The sequence below is a fragment of the Drosophila gunungcola genome, unplaced genomic scaffold (assembly GCF_025200985.1).
Source record: "Drosophila gunungcola strain Sukarami unplaced genomic scaffold, Dgunungcola_SK_2 000114F, whole genome shotgun sequence".
NCBI lineage: Eukaryota > Metazoa > Arthropoda > Insecta > Diptera > Drosophilidae > Drosophila > Drosophila gunungcola.
In genome coordinates this window covers 24346-37035 of record NW_026453275.1, presented here as the reverse complement: position 1 = coordinate 37035, position 12690 = coordinate 24346, and the positions used below count along the sequence as shown (strand labels likewise).

The window sequence follows — 12690 nt, the reverse complement described above, 5'->3', positions numbered from 1 at the left end:
AGAATGAATATTGAAGAGTTTTATTTATTATATTTCATTTAATCACCGTTTATAGTGATTAAAAAATTGGAAACCTTTGAAGGAGGTAAGCTTAGCCCAACGACCGCAGGATGTCGCTGCAAAAAGCTCAACCGCCAAATATGAAAACCAAAAAGAACATCCTTAGAAAGCACAGGCATATGTATGTATTTGATAAAACGAACAAACTTGAATAATAGGGATGCGCAATGCAGGTCAAGCCGAGCGAAATGAACTCACCCGAGAAGCTCCTGCATAAGCATCTCTATAAGCAATTATTCATTAGATAGATACTGTGGGTGCCCACACGCAGCAGTTCGAGGCTACGCGTGGACCAAAATACTGACAGATTCGGGAATCGGAAATCGGGAATCGAGGTAACAGCGGGAAAAGCGACAGAGTTTGCCAATGCATCAATCTAAATGTGTGTGATTGCAATTTTTCTTTTTATTGCCTAGTGCTGGTGATACGAACGAAAAAGCAAGGCAAACTGCCATCATAAATGCATAAGTTGTGTCTTACAAATGTGCGTGATTTTATTTGTTTTCTTGCGGTTGTAGTAACGTGTTTTCTTATCAACAACCATATATTTTTATTGCGCTTTTGTCCGCCAGATTCTTTAATATCCTCATATCAGTTAATCCCAAATGCAGAGGAAAATTTGTGCTTTTAACGCAATTTTCATTCAGAATAATAGTCCCCCAATTATTAGCCTGTCCTAATTAAGGTTTTGTTTGGATCTTCACCCTAAAAATATTTAATACTTTGTTATCAACACTGGATTCCTAAAGGTTAATTTGGGAACCGAGACCTCGGAAAAGCGTTAGGTAAAAAAAAGAAAAAAAAAAAACGTATATTAATCACCCGATAGAATGCTAATTACGAAAAACAAGGACACTGTTTTGGTGTTGCCACCTAGTTCAGTTGTTCCCGAAAACTAGCAGTTTATTTCAAAACAAAGAAATATTAAAATTATTCTCTACATAATTCTAGTTTTGGGCACATTGCATAACACTTTGATTTTGAGGACAAAAGGACAAATTGTTGTAGATATGTATGCATTGCTACATCTAGTGTCTTCAAACATGTTAGTGCCGTCATGATTCGCGCCATCTATTTTGAATTGGTGCGAGTGCATAATCACTGACGCTTTGAGTTAATGTACTTTTTGTGTAACGCGTATTAACCATCTTTAATTATCTATGACAGCCGCTGTGCATCATATAACAAGACAAAAGCTAAAGAATTCGCGGCTTTGAGTGGTTATTAGTTTTAAATGCTATGTGCTTTACAATCTAAAACAATAGAAGTCGGGATTTAAGTCTATTTTTAGTTGTGAGATGAAGAATAAAACAAGAAAAATTCTTATAAATTCGCGGCATGAATTTGTTAATAGTTTTGAAAGCAACAAAAGAATTTGGGATTTGTTTTTGGTCTTGTGATATGATATGATTTACTAATCGGAATATTCCACATCCACAGCTCCGTAAACCATGCCAGGTTAAGAAGGCCAGATGCATTTGATTTTTTTACCACGATGAAAGAAGAAAAGCTGGAAATGACAGAGCAATCGATTCCAAAAAGTTGAGACCCGACAACTACACAAACCAGAGTTGTCAATATGACATGTTTTACGCGCGTCGGAGTAACCTGTAGTCTACTGTTCTTCCTTCTGGGGGCCCAGCTACAATTCATTCGGTATGTTATAACTTAATTAGCTTAAATAGCTTTTTAGGAATACATTTATTTGTAGTCCTGGTAATCGGATTTCTAGAAGTGTATTTTAAAAGAAGAAGTAATCTTTTTTGACCACATACAGTAAACGCAGGTTTAAAACTGGAATCTGATTATAACCGCTACTCTTTGCTTAACATGAAGCCGTGCAATCGGGTTTTATGTTATTGCTAAAGTTTATGTATTTCATGAAATCGCATTCAAAATTTTAATTACATTTTGAATGGGACTCGTCCGATTTGAATTGAAATATTATTATTCATTTGTTTTAAATCCAGCAGTATAGAAAAATATTTTAAAACTGAGCGTATTTTCAGATGTATTCGGAAAGATGTGCTTGCCGGCCGCCTTGAGAATGTTACGCAAACAATATCAAACATACTTCAGGGCTACGACATTCGTCTCAGGCCCAATTTTGGAGGAGAGCCTCTACATGTCGGCATGGATTTGACCATAGCCAGCTTTGACGCCATATCAGAAGTTAACATGGTGGGAGTTTTATTATATCTATGGGACTACTAACTAAACAACCCCAATTAATTTGATATTTCAATCATCAGGATTATACGATAACGATGTATTTAAATCAGTACTGGCGCGATGAGCGTTTGGCATTTAATATCTTTGGACAATATTTTGACGCCGATGAGAGTGACGATGGCATAAATGATGTTCTAACATTATCAGGAGACTTTGCTGAAAAGATCTGGGTACCAGACACGTTTTTCGCCAACGATAAAAACAGGTACAATTCAAAACCCCCAATTGTTGTGCAACTAAATCTTCACAATCTTTCCCATATTGGCATAGCTTTCTGCACGACGTTACCGAGAGAAATAAACTGGTGCGCCTCGGCGGCGATGGTGCTGTTACATATGGCATGCGGTTTACCACGACCCTCGCGTGTATGATGGACCTGCACTACTATCCATTAGACTCCCAGAATTGCACTGTGGAAATAGAGAGCTGTAAGTAAACTCTATTGTGTAATGTATCCTTTTGAATAGATGTTTTGAGAATGATCAATCGATCATAGTGTCGAGGTGAAGTTAAAAAATTAGATACATCTTTTAAGGAAACGTTTAAGACTAATCCAAGTGATGTTCCTATAATTGAAGGTGTTATGTCAAAGTTTGGGAATATGTTTTGCAACTGAGGTCATAAAATCTATTGTTTGGAATAAGCCAATCCAAATGGATTTTATATCCTTTCCTAAACATATAGATATTTCTAAATATGAAAATATATTTTATATACGTTCAATATATTCTAAACAAGGATCTTATTTTGAGCTCATTGTTCGCCTCAACTCCACAGTCTAAACACACGTTCAAATTATTCATTGTTATTGTTATTTATTATTGCAGATGGATATACGGTCAGTGATGTGGTCATGTACTGGAAACCGACGCCTGTTCGTGGTGTGGAGGATGCAGAGCTGCCCCAGTTCACCATCATTGGGTACGAGACCAACGATCGCAAGGAGCGACTGGCCACTGGGGTCTATCAGCGCCTCTCGCTGTCATTCAAACTGCAGCGGAACATCGGTTACTTTGTGTTCCAGACCTACCTGCCCAGCATTCTGATCGTGATGCTGTCGTGGGTCTCGTTTTGGATCAACCACGAGGCCACAAGTGCCCGCGTCGCCCTGGGCATCACCACGGTCCTCACCATGACCACAATTAGCACCGGTGTTCGCAGCTCACTGCCTCGTATATCGTATGTGAAGGCAATCGACATTTATCTGGTCATGTGCTTCGTCTTTGTGTTCGCAGCCCTTCTCGAATATGCCGCCGTTAACTATACGTACTGGGGCAAAAGAGCTAAAAAGAAAATAAAGAAGGTCAAGGATTGCTGTCCAGGGAAGATCGGTGAGCTTAGTTTTAGTTCAGCACTATGGCAATTGCATTGTTGGTATTTTAATTACTTATACGTTATATTATGCAAATGCATATTACTTTCATCTCATCTATAAGTGAGCACTTCATAATATAGGTAATTGGAGAAGAATCAAAATCTTTTGGCGGTGCCACTGAATTCTCTAGGGTTTTGACATTACCTAAAACGGTGTCTAAGTGTATGCAATAATATATTTTGAGCCGAAAGTGCGTGTGATTCATCCCGAAATACGACTATAAATTTTCATTGCATACTTTTGGACATATTTTTAAGTCATATATGTATGTAGAATAAGTTATAGATTTACAGGACCACGGTTTCTAACTTTCAAATTCAATGTTTCCATCTGCCGCAGGAAAGAGTGAAAGATCAGAAACGTGTTCAACGACAGAGGACATTATCGAGCTGCAGGACGTTCGCATGAGTCCTATACCTTCTTTACGAAGAGGTACATATAACGCTACCCTCGACTCCATTGGTACCGAAACCATGAATTTGGGAAAGTTTCCGCCAAGTTTTCGAATAACTCGTAATTATGGCACCGGACACAGCCAGCTCAGGCGTCGGGCACAGAGGGGTAATGTGTTCTTATATTAATATTATTGACTATACTATCATCAACCATTCATATTCATACCGATTTGCAGGAATCTCCACCCGCCCACGCATGTTGCATGCACTCAAAAGGGGTGCCTCTGCCATCAAAGCCACTATACCGAAAATCAAGGATGTCAATATTATTGACAAATACTCCCGCATGATATTTCCGATCAGTTTCCTTGCGTTCAATCTTGGCTATTGGCTGTTTTATATTCTGGAATGATATATATATATAAATGCCGCAAACGAGTAGTTAATTCCCCTAGAAACAGAACCACGAGATCCAAATACAAATTTTTATAACCTCCATAATAAAGATTGACTTCGCCATATTATTTGGGCGTACCTGATTCAGAGTTGTTCTCATTTTTTTGGGTGAAGACCCAAGGGTTGCTAACGATCTACCTGGTTTTTTTACAAATATTATATTGTTTTTAATTTACCCACAACTTGTCCAGTGAGAAAGCAGAGAGTTTTTGTAACCACTGTTTACAACGTTAAGTTTCTTATCGCTAGTTCTACGTCTAGCCCTTCTTGGTTGTTCTGCATCCATTGTCGATCCGCTCCTCGTTTTCACTCGAAGCAACACCATTGTTCTCCATTTGCACTATGACTTTGGTTCGAGGGGTTCGAATCCACCGCCGCACACTGGTCGATAACACGAAAGCGCTGGCCAAAAGTCCAAAAATCATTAAATTAGGAACACCAGTTTGTTTCACATGCTTACAAGAGATTTCAAAAAATTAAGTACAGGAATTACTCAAGAAACAGAACCATGATATTCTAGTAAACTTTGACTCCCTGAATAAAAAAACATGCAACCAACTGTTTGAATAATGCAATTTATTTTACATTTAACTTTCCTTTTTTATTTATAATCTCAACTATGGTTTATTTTTTTAACCTTCTCTTTCACATTCTAGAGATTTATTTGGTAATTCAGATTTTGACATACGAAATTTAAAATCTAGATTTAAATATCTGAAAAAAAAACGCTATAGTCGACCATCCCGACTATGATATACCCGTTGCTCAAGCATATTTATTTTCAATATTCCGGGTTGATCCAGAGCTTTTTTGACGTTTATACGGACGGACAGTTCGATTTTGTTAGTCCTGATTAAAAATATATATATGTACATAGTTTGTACCTGTATCTACGTTTATACACAAACCGTGAAATTAAGTTTCATATTCAGAGAGACCACTGTCTCAAAAGAACACATTTTCGTTTCTGGAGTAATGCCTTCACTAAAAGCTAAAGATACCCTTTAATTTGTGGACTAAACGCATATGTGAATGTGGCTAGTCTTCCCATACCCAAGATTGCCAAACTTAATAAAAACTTAAATTCGTAGATCCAAAAGGTGAGTATGCCAAATATGTGAGACCTGTTAAAACAATATCTACATAAACAACATAATGTAGCTAAGATTACTCCTTCGTTCCAACATTGGTTTTAAAACAAGTGATGCAAAATGGATCCATATATTTACACGTAAAATTCTTTAAAAGTAACGAAATCTAGCAAAATCGACCTGCTTGTTCCTAAAGCAGCATAATGATTTAGTGGTCCGGTTTTGATAAAATTGAAAAACATTTTGTAGAAATCGTATTTTCATTTATATTGAAATACTAGGAAGCTATACCAGATAGGCCAGATTTCCTATACATTGTCCGATCGTTGCTATATATAGTCGTCTGATCTCGTCTGTTCCGACTTATATATCACCTGCAATAAAAAAAATAAAACATTTTGAAAGCTTCATAAAGATGTTATTAAAACCTGAGACTAGTTTTCGTACAAAGGGGAAAACAAACAGACGGACATGATTATAACGCCTGGTGATATGGACATTTCCACAAAAATTTTAAAAGTAATTCAAAAATATATTTTTAAATGTTTTAGTGAACAAAAATATTTTCTAAAATCTAAGCAATTGACACATATGATTTAATTTTATGAGATTCACATGAGCAATGCTTTTCTTACTTGAAAACAAAACTATAAACATAAGTCTAACATAAATAAAGCGTTGAGAAAAAATTGTTGTTGCTGATTTCATGAATTCTGTTTTCCCATACCACCAAAATATCGGGTATTACATAAATTTTACGTTTTTGGGGTTCTGTCTTTAAAACTCTAATCAAGTATAAAACAGATTAATTCTGGTAGGGTCAGGGACGCTCTCTTCAATTAGTTAAAAAGTTAAAAGAATTTTATTTTAAGAGTATCGGGTATATTTAAGGCCCGTATTTTTTTCTTATTTTGTGATAAAAACAAAAAAAAAAATTTCAAAACCCACGTTTATGCCAATGTAAAAGCTTTTAGCCATTATTGCATCCAAAAAATACGAAAAATATATATTTCTTAATCGTTTTTACATTTTTATGAACAACTAAATAAATAGGTTTTTTTTTTTGCTAAATTTAGGGTATTTAGCCTATATTTAACATTTAGAATTTTAGGTTTAGGCAGTACTGAAAAGGATTTATTTAAAAGGATTTATGGCTTCATATTAACATCCGATGCGAGCAAACTGCAAGCCAATAAGGCCAGAATAGGTTTGGGAAACCCTCTTGATCCAAGGGACCGAAAATCGTTTAAGTGTGTAAGTGTGTAAGCCTGCCGTAAACTAAACATGATCGGAAAAACTTCCTTCATCTGTTACTTACTTTGCACGAATCTAGAATACCCTTGAACTATAAGAGTAACTGATTTAAAAACGGAACACATTTAACAATATTATGTTAAATACATACCTGTTAAATTTCCAGTTGACTTTGGTAAGCTAACCACATCACGCCGAAATGTTGACAAATTTTGAGTAAATCTAGAAACAAAAATATATGATTAATAATCTCTGAAAAAGATCGCAGATGGCACGCCGGTATATATATAACCCTGCATACGATTACTGAAATAAAATATATTGTTAACTTACTTTTCTTTGTTTTTACTGGACACATTTCGCTCGATTCCCACCATAAGTTCGTCAAACCACTGAGCCATCGTCTGTTGTTTTTCAATTGGTTGCGCACAGATAATTCTGTCCTTTAGAGAGCTGTAAAATTAATAATAAGAAAACAACATTATATATTAGTGATATATTTAACAATTTTGTTAAGTTTTTAAAATACCATTGTATTTTAAATATTTTCACACTTGTGTATAACATATATAAAACACGTTATTTAAAAATATACAGCGTGAAAATATCAATTAGTATGACATTGTTCACAAGCTTCCATATCAAAAATATATAATATTTATGGAAATACTCTTACCGATAGTAGTCCTCATAAAGTAAAATAAGAACCAGCAATGGGCGTGACATAGACCACTGATTTCGACCATCCTCAGCCAAAACGTTGTTCAACAACGAGGACATCATACTCTGTAGCAATTCAGAGTTAATTTCAACAACCTAAAATGCAGTGATGTCGTTAAATGTTAGTTAAAACAGTTCCTCGGGATTCTCAAAAATATGTTCCATAATTGGCATACATACCTTTAAGAATTGCGCATTTTCTTGATTCAAGCTCCGAAGCTTTTTGTTTGGAAATGTGGAAACTAAAAGATAATTATGGCATAAATGTGAATGCTTTTGGCGATGAATATTTTTCCCATGTACCTTTCATCTGTAGCTGTTTAAAGATGTAAGAAACAATACTGTCTAAAATTGTGCAGCAGCTAATATAAATGGCCGAGTCTGAAAATAGATCTTTGCTATATTCTTTTCATGGGGTTATCTTAAGTTTGGTAAATACCTAACGCTGCAAGTCCTTTAGTAAGACTTTTCAATATGTAAACGAATGCAGCCGGCTCCAAAGCGGCCAAGTAAGAAACATGGTCTTGCGAAAGACAATTTAGTAAACTGTAGTACGCCGATGATAGTTTTGGGTATTCCTGTAACGATTTTAAAAGTTATACCAATAATAACAACATTAAGCGTTAAGTTACTCACCAGCAAATCGCTCTGCTGTATAGAAAGAATTAACTTTGCGATAATATTCAGAACATTGTCTAATGTATTGTCTCCGTACAGTTTGAATACACCACAATTAACATAGTTTCCGCCTAGAGAATTTTTTAAGATTAAGAAGCATATGGCAATTCCTTTAAGTCTCATTGGATATAATTGTTCACGCGGAACATCCAGATGCAGAATACGATTGCCGTATATACAGATAAGTTTTGAAGCCTCACGAAATAACAGAATGCCCATTGGGCTCGACACATTGCCTGCCAGCCTTTGGGTGCGGCAGTGTACCAACTCGGCAAACAATTTCAGCACTGGTGTTGTGACGGCAGGATCGTGAGCCCATAGTTCCATCGCACGCAAAAGTATGGGCAAATAGTCCGCATAGTAACTGCAATTAAAAATCTGAATATTATTCTATTACAAAAGCCAACACAAGATTCATACGCACAGCCATTCAAAGAGCATCGTATATTGAATGCAAGCATTGAGCGGCAGAGCCAAGCCACGAAGGTCACGAGCCAAGCCAATAGTGGCCTTTTTAGCCTCATCACTAGGAAATATATTCGTGTCCATTAGCACAGAACCAAGGGATTCGAATTGATCTAATTGGGGTAATAAATAAGTAATTGTATCAGAAGTATTTCAGCTTTTTATAGAGGCATTTTCAGGATGAAATCGAACTTATCTAACCAATATTCTAAAAAAATTAATTTAAAAATTTAAATTTTAAAACTATAAATTCTATCTCCGACCCTGAAAATGCCCATGCATAGTTTAAGCGACTGACTTGTTAGAGGTTCCAAAAAACTATAGAATCTTTCCTCATCTTCGCCCAAATCAAACATTAACAATCGCCCCAAGGATGTGTAAAACATGGTGCGGCATCTCATTTCACTCAATGTGGAATTGGTTCCTAGGAATGGAAAATGTTCGCTTGTGTGATGTGTAAGCATAAATTGAACTTCCTCCAGCCGTGCAAGTTTACGCACGGAGTTGAAGTGCACAGAGAGATCGGATAGTAGCATCAGGGTTTTGGTAATAATCGGTTCAGAACGTCCCCAAAACTTTAAATTTGTTATACTGCAAATGTAGACAATGTGTACAACATGGATAAATATATAAATTTGAAAGTACAGTATTAAAAGGTACTTACATTTTACGATTTATAAAACTTAAGAGCATCTGCTCGTCACTCAGTCCAAATACTTCACTAAGTCTCTTGTATACATTTGCTTTTTGGGCCTGCTCACTGCTATGCATTTTTCGCACCTGATCCAAAAAGCTGAGTATTGCCAGCTCCAGCTTTTCGCAGCCAGCCTGGGGCAATCGAGCGTCTGTTAGACTCATCAGTTGCAAGACCCTGATCACGAGCTCTGCGTCCATGGTGTCGTGCTCGTCACTCGTGACGGATAGACGGCCCACTATGGCCGACCCGATAATGTACACCAGCCACGTTAGTTGCAGCTCGTGTATGGTGATGTCTATGGGGTTGGCGTTGGGCGTCTGCAAAAGGTTCTCATACTCACGGGCCTTCTGATCAAAGTGCTGGACCAGAAGACTACACGTCTTGTTATACTCGCACCTTTCGATAACCGACAATTGCTCCAGCTGCTGCTGCACCATACACAGATCGTCTAGTGGATCCTCCAAATTGTCTCGGACAATCAAGGGGACAGCATCGAGTCGCGAATCAATGTACGCCTTGATAACTTCCGGTGTGTATGTGCCCAGAAAGTGCGGATCCGGCGATTTAACATACGGCACCGAGGCCACCATACGTTGCCACAGCGTAAGTAAATAATGTACACTATTCGGTGCAAAAAGCCACAACTAAAGGTAAGGAATGGGTGCCTGCATAAGTAATTTACCCTCTAAGCCATACAATATTTAAGTACATACATGCAGGGATTGCACGGTAAACTTAGCTATAAGTTCGATTGCTTCTGGATAACATGGGACCGCTATGAGTTCACCTAATTGATAATTGGACTTAAGGCGAGCCAGCAAGCGGCAGAACTCGTGATAGTTATCCGGATTACCCAAGCCCTGGAAACAATGCATGGCGCTTAATAATTGTTAAATAATTTCACAAGTACTCACGTGCAAACTTGTCAATATATCTCTGACTCCTTCAACCAAATGAGTTAGAAATTTCGTTCTCTCGGAATTACTAAAAAGAGACCGACGCACAGATGTCATTTGTACCAGGCAGGATATGGAGTAGCTAGCTAAACCATTGGGCAAAATTTGGTATAAATCAAAAAAAAGTTTAAGTGTGTTCGAATCTAAGAATGCAGGACGCCAAGCTGTGGGTATCTACGTATAAGTTCAATTTAATAGAAATTCAAAATCAATTAATTGCGTTTGCGTACATACCTGAACATTGTTCATATCATCTGCAGATTCGTCGGTGGAACTGCCAATGAAGTCAAAGCTCAGACAATTTTTCGTTAGACGCAATACATGTGATATTAACCTACGAGGTAAAAAAGGAGATTTTTAATTAGTCACTCGCAACTTAATTTTAAGTCAAGAAATGAGGCTAGATTTAACAAGCTAAAGTTTAAAGCTTTGCAGATATAACAAATTTCAACATTTGAATTACAAATGTTTCTATTAAAATTGTATTACTGAAAAAGTATAATGTATAACAAAACATATAACATAAAAATTTTCCAATATCTCAACGACATTAAAATTCAAATTTTTAATGCAGAATATTAAGTTTTTGAGTTCCTTTTCTGCAAGTCATCTATTGCTCCGATCGATTCTATGTCACCTATATGAAGTAGTCGTCCAAATTTAAACAAATTAAACATTTATATATAGCATTGTAAAAAACAACTGTGACTCGTTAGGTTTTAAATACAGCTCGTAAACCGACGGAGCTGTTAATATCGACTTGTCTAGTGATACATTCTAGGAATATATATACTATATACATAGAATTCCCTTAAGTACTCTTAAAAGTCACTTATCTTCAATATATAAGCTTATTGAGCAAATAAATGTAGCATATTTAACTCACGCTTGCTGCGATTCATCCATAAAATTAATGGTTTTGCTATTTTCACGGGCTGTGATCAATAGTGAGCAGGACAACAGAAAGGTGTCATATAGCTGCTGGTCCCGATAGGAAGTGGCTATTTTCCGATTTTTGGAGAAGGACAGGTGCACGTCCAGTTCCACGATTGAGTTCATTTCACAAACCAATTGCGATAGAATTTGGACGCCAATTGTGCAATGCTCGACGGAACCCTGGAATTAGTTAAGAATCATTTGACAATTGCATAGTGATAATATTTAGGGGATATATGTACCTGCAAGAACTTTTTGACATCCTCCAGGATGTTTTGAAAGACCATTTCGCCCTTGTAGGCATCGAACCATCCGAACTTCGTGATCTTCGCCAGCAGTGTAACCAAAGCCTGCACCACAAAGTGCTGCAAATTGGGTCTGGTGGCCAGGTAGTTCAGGGCATAGCTGCGAATGTCGATGCGCTGCTCCAGACTGAGTCCCTGGATGAGCTTGGTCAGCGTGGATGCGGCCAGGAGTTGGGCGTAGCTGGAATCGGCCCGGTCCAATAGCAGCTGGCATTTTGGCAACGCATCCTGGCTGTTGACGAATGTGACGAGGGCCTCCTCCGCTTCCGCACGAACGCTGATGTCCGTGGCCTCGTAAAGTTGCTTGCAGAGCACCTCCAGTTGTTGTATATCCTGCAAACGGCGTTTGCCTTTAAAGTTTGCATTGATAATATGCGTGAAATACACACCATAACGCCAAACAAGATGAACACCGGGAATCGGTGTTAAAAGATGCTAGAATTGGCTCCTCAATCCGGTACTATAACTAAGACCTTATCGGTGTCAATTACTGTGATCTGTTTTAAATCGCTTTGACCAATGCAAAGGCATGGAGAAATCTCTGAAAACTCGCCTACTTAGATAGTTCTTATTTGAGTTAATATATAAATGAAAACAAAACGCTAAATTGTTCCTCAAACAAACAAGTGTGACCAAAACAAAGAAATTAAAAATGGTTGCGGTATTCTTGCACTTGTTGAACTGCGACTGCATTTGTTAGGGGCACGCCACAAAAGCAACAGAAAGAGACGCTGCGTATATTTAAATTCGTTTTTTTAAAAGCAAAAGATATTTTAATCATTTCTTTATCAAATAAGAGTTCGATTTTTAGTGCTACTCTAATACAGTTTAACTATGAAAGAGGACGATGGGTGTTAATAAAAATAAACATTTTTAAATAAGAAAGATACATTTTTAATGTTCGAAAGAGTATAATAATAGTTTTTTCACATCTTAGCTGTGACTCTTATGTTGATTTTTGTTTTTTTTTTTAATATTTGTCTATAACGCCAATAACGATAAAAACAAAATTAATCCCAAAAGCAATCAGAACTAATAACATATAACACCTGCATAGAACAAAATTAGGT

At 37.0% G+C, this 12690-nt stretch overlaps 2 protein-coding genes across 5 annotated transcripts; one reads left to right on the top strand and one right to left on the bottom strand.

Annotated features, from left to right (window-relative positions):
• The first annotated feature begins 252 nt into the window (after positions 1–252).
• On the top strand, positions 253–4601 carry LOC128265327 (gamma-aminobutyric acid receptor subunit beta-like). Of its 3 annotated transcripts, none has more exons than XM_053001253.1 (8): positions 253–395; positions 1501–1716; positions 2070–2241; positions 2313–2497; positions 2563–2720; positions 3120–3623; positions 4007–4228; positions 4299–4601. In XM_053001253.1, exons 2-8 carry the CDS (start codon positions 1640–1642, stop codon positions 4472–4474), a joined length of 1494 nt encoding a protein of 497 aa, XP_052857213.1. In that variant the 5' UTR covers positions 253–395; positions 1501–1639; the 3' UTR covers positions 4475–4601. The 3 variants fall into 3 exon arrangements, with proteins under 3 accessions (XP_052857213.1, XP_052857214.1, XP_052857215.1); XM_053001254.1 differs by having other exon boundaries at positions 289–418; XM_053001255.1 differs by lacking the exon at positions 253–395 and adding an exon at positions 446–544.
• A 1249-nt stretch (positions 4602–5850) lies between these two features.
• Positions 5851–12269, bottom strand: LOC128265326 (ran-binding protein 16). 2 transcript variants are annotated; one of them, XM_053001251.1, is made up of 18 exons: positions 12010–12269; positions 11558–11953; positions 11266–11495; positions 10614–10713; positions 10338–10553; positions 10137–10283; positions 9391–10067; positions 9025–9317; positions 8686–8839; positions 8220–8625; positions 8023–8161; positions 7887–7964; positions 7764–7825; positions 7540–7679; positions 7197–7316; positions 7015–7085; positions 6928–6954; positions 5851–5983 (listed from the first exon to the last, which is right to left on the bottom strand). In XM_053001251.1, exons 1-18 carry the CDS (start codon positions 12010–12012, stop codon positions 5973–5975), a joined length of 3270 nt encoding a protein of 1089 aa, XP_052857211.1. In that variant the 5' UTR covers positions 12013–12269; the 3' UTR covers positions 5851–5972. The 2 variants fall into 2 exon arrangements, with proteins under 2 accessions (XP_052857211.1, XP_052857212.1); XM_053001252.1 differs by lacking the exon at positions 6928–6954.
• Positions 12270–12690: the final 421 nt, after the last annotated feature.

What these genes read in the sequence shown, in the direction of transcription:
- LOC128265327 (XM_053001253.1), top strand. Translation starts at nt 1,640, where the DNA reads ATGACATGTTTTACGCGCGTCGGAGTAACCTGTAGTCTACTGTTCTTC. An exon ending in CCATATCAGAAGTTAACATG is followed by an intron (nt 2,242 to 2,312) that starts GTGGGAGTTTTA and finishes TTCAATCATCAG; the next exon opens with GATTATACGATAACGATGTA. An exon ending in CAGGCGTCGGGCACAGAGGG is followed by an intron (nt 4,229 to 4,298) that starts GTAATGTGTTCT and finishes ACCGATTTGCAG; the next exon opens with GAATCTCCACCCGCCCACGC.
- LOC128265326 (XM_053001251.1), bottom strand. An exon ending in ATGATATGAACAATGTTCAG is followed by an intron (nt 10,554 to 10,613) that starts GTATGTACGCAA and finishes ACTTATACGTAG; the next exon opens with ATACCCACAGCTTGGCGTCC. An exon ending in CTTTATGAGGACTACTATCG is followed by an intron (nt 7,317 to 7,539) that starts GTAAGAGTATTT and finishes TTAATTTTACAG; the next exon opens with CTCTCTAAAGGACAGAATTA.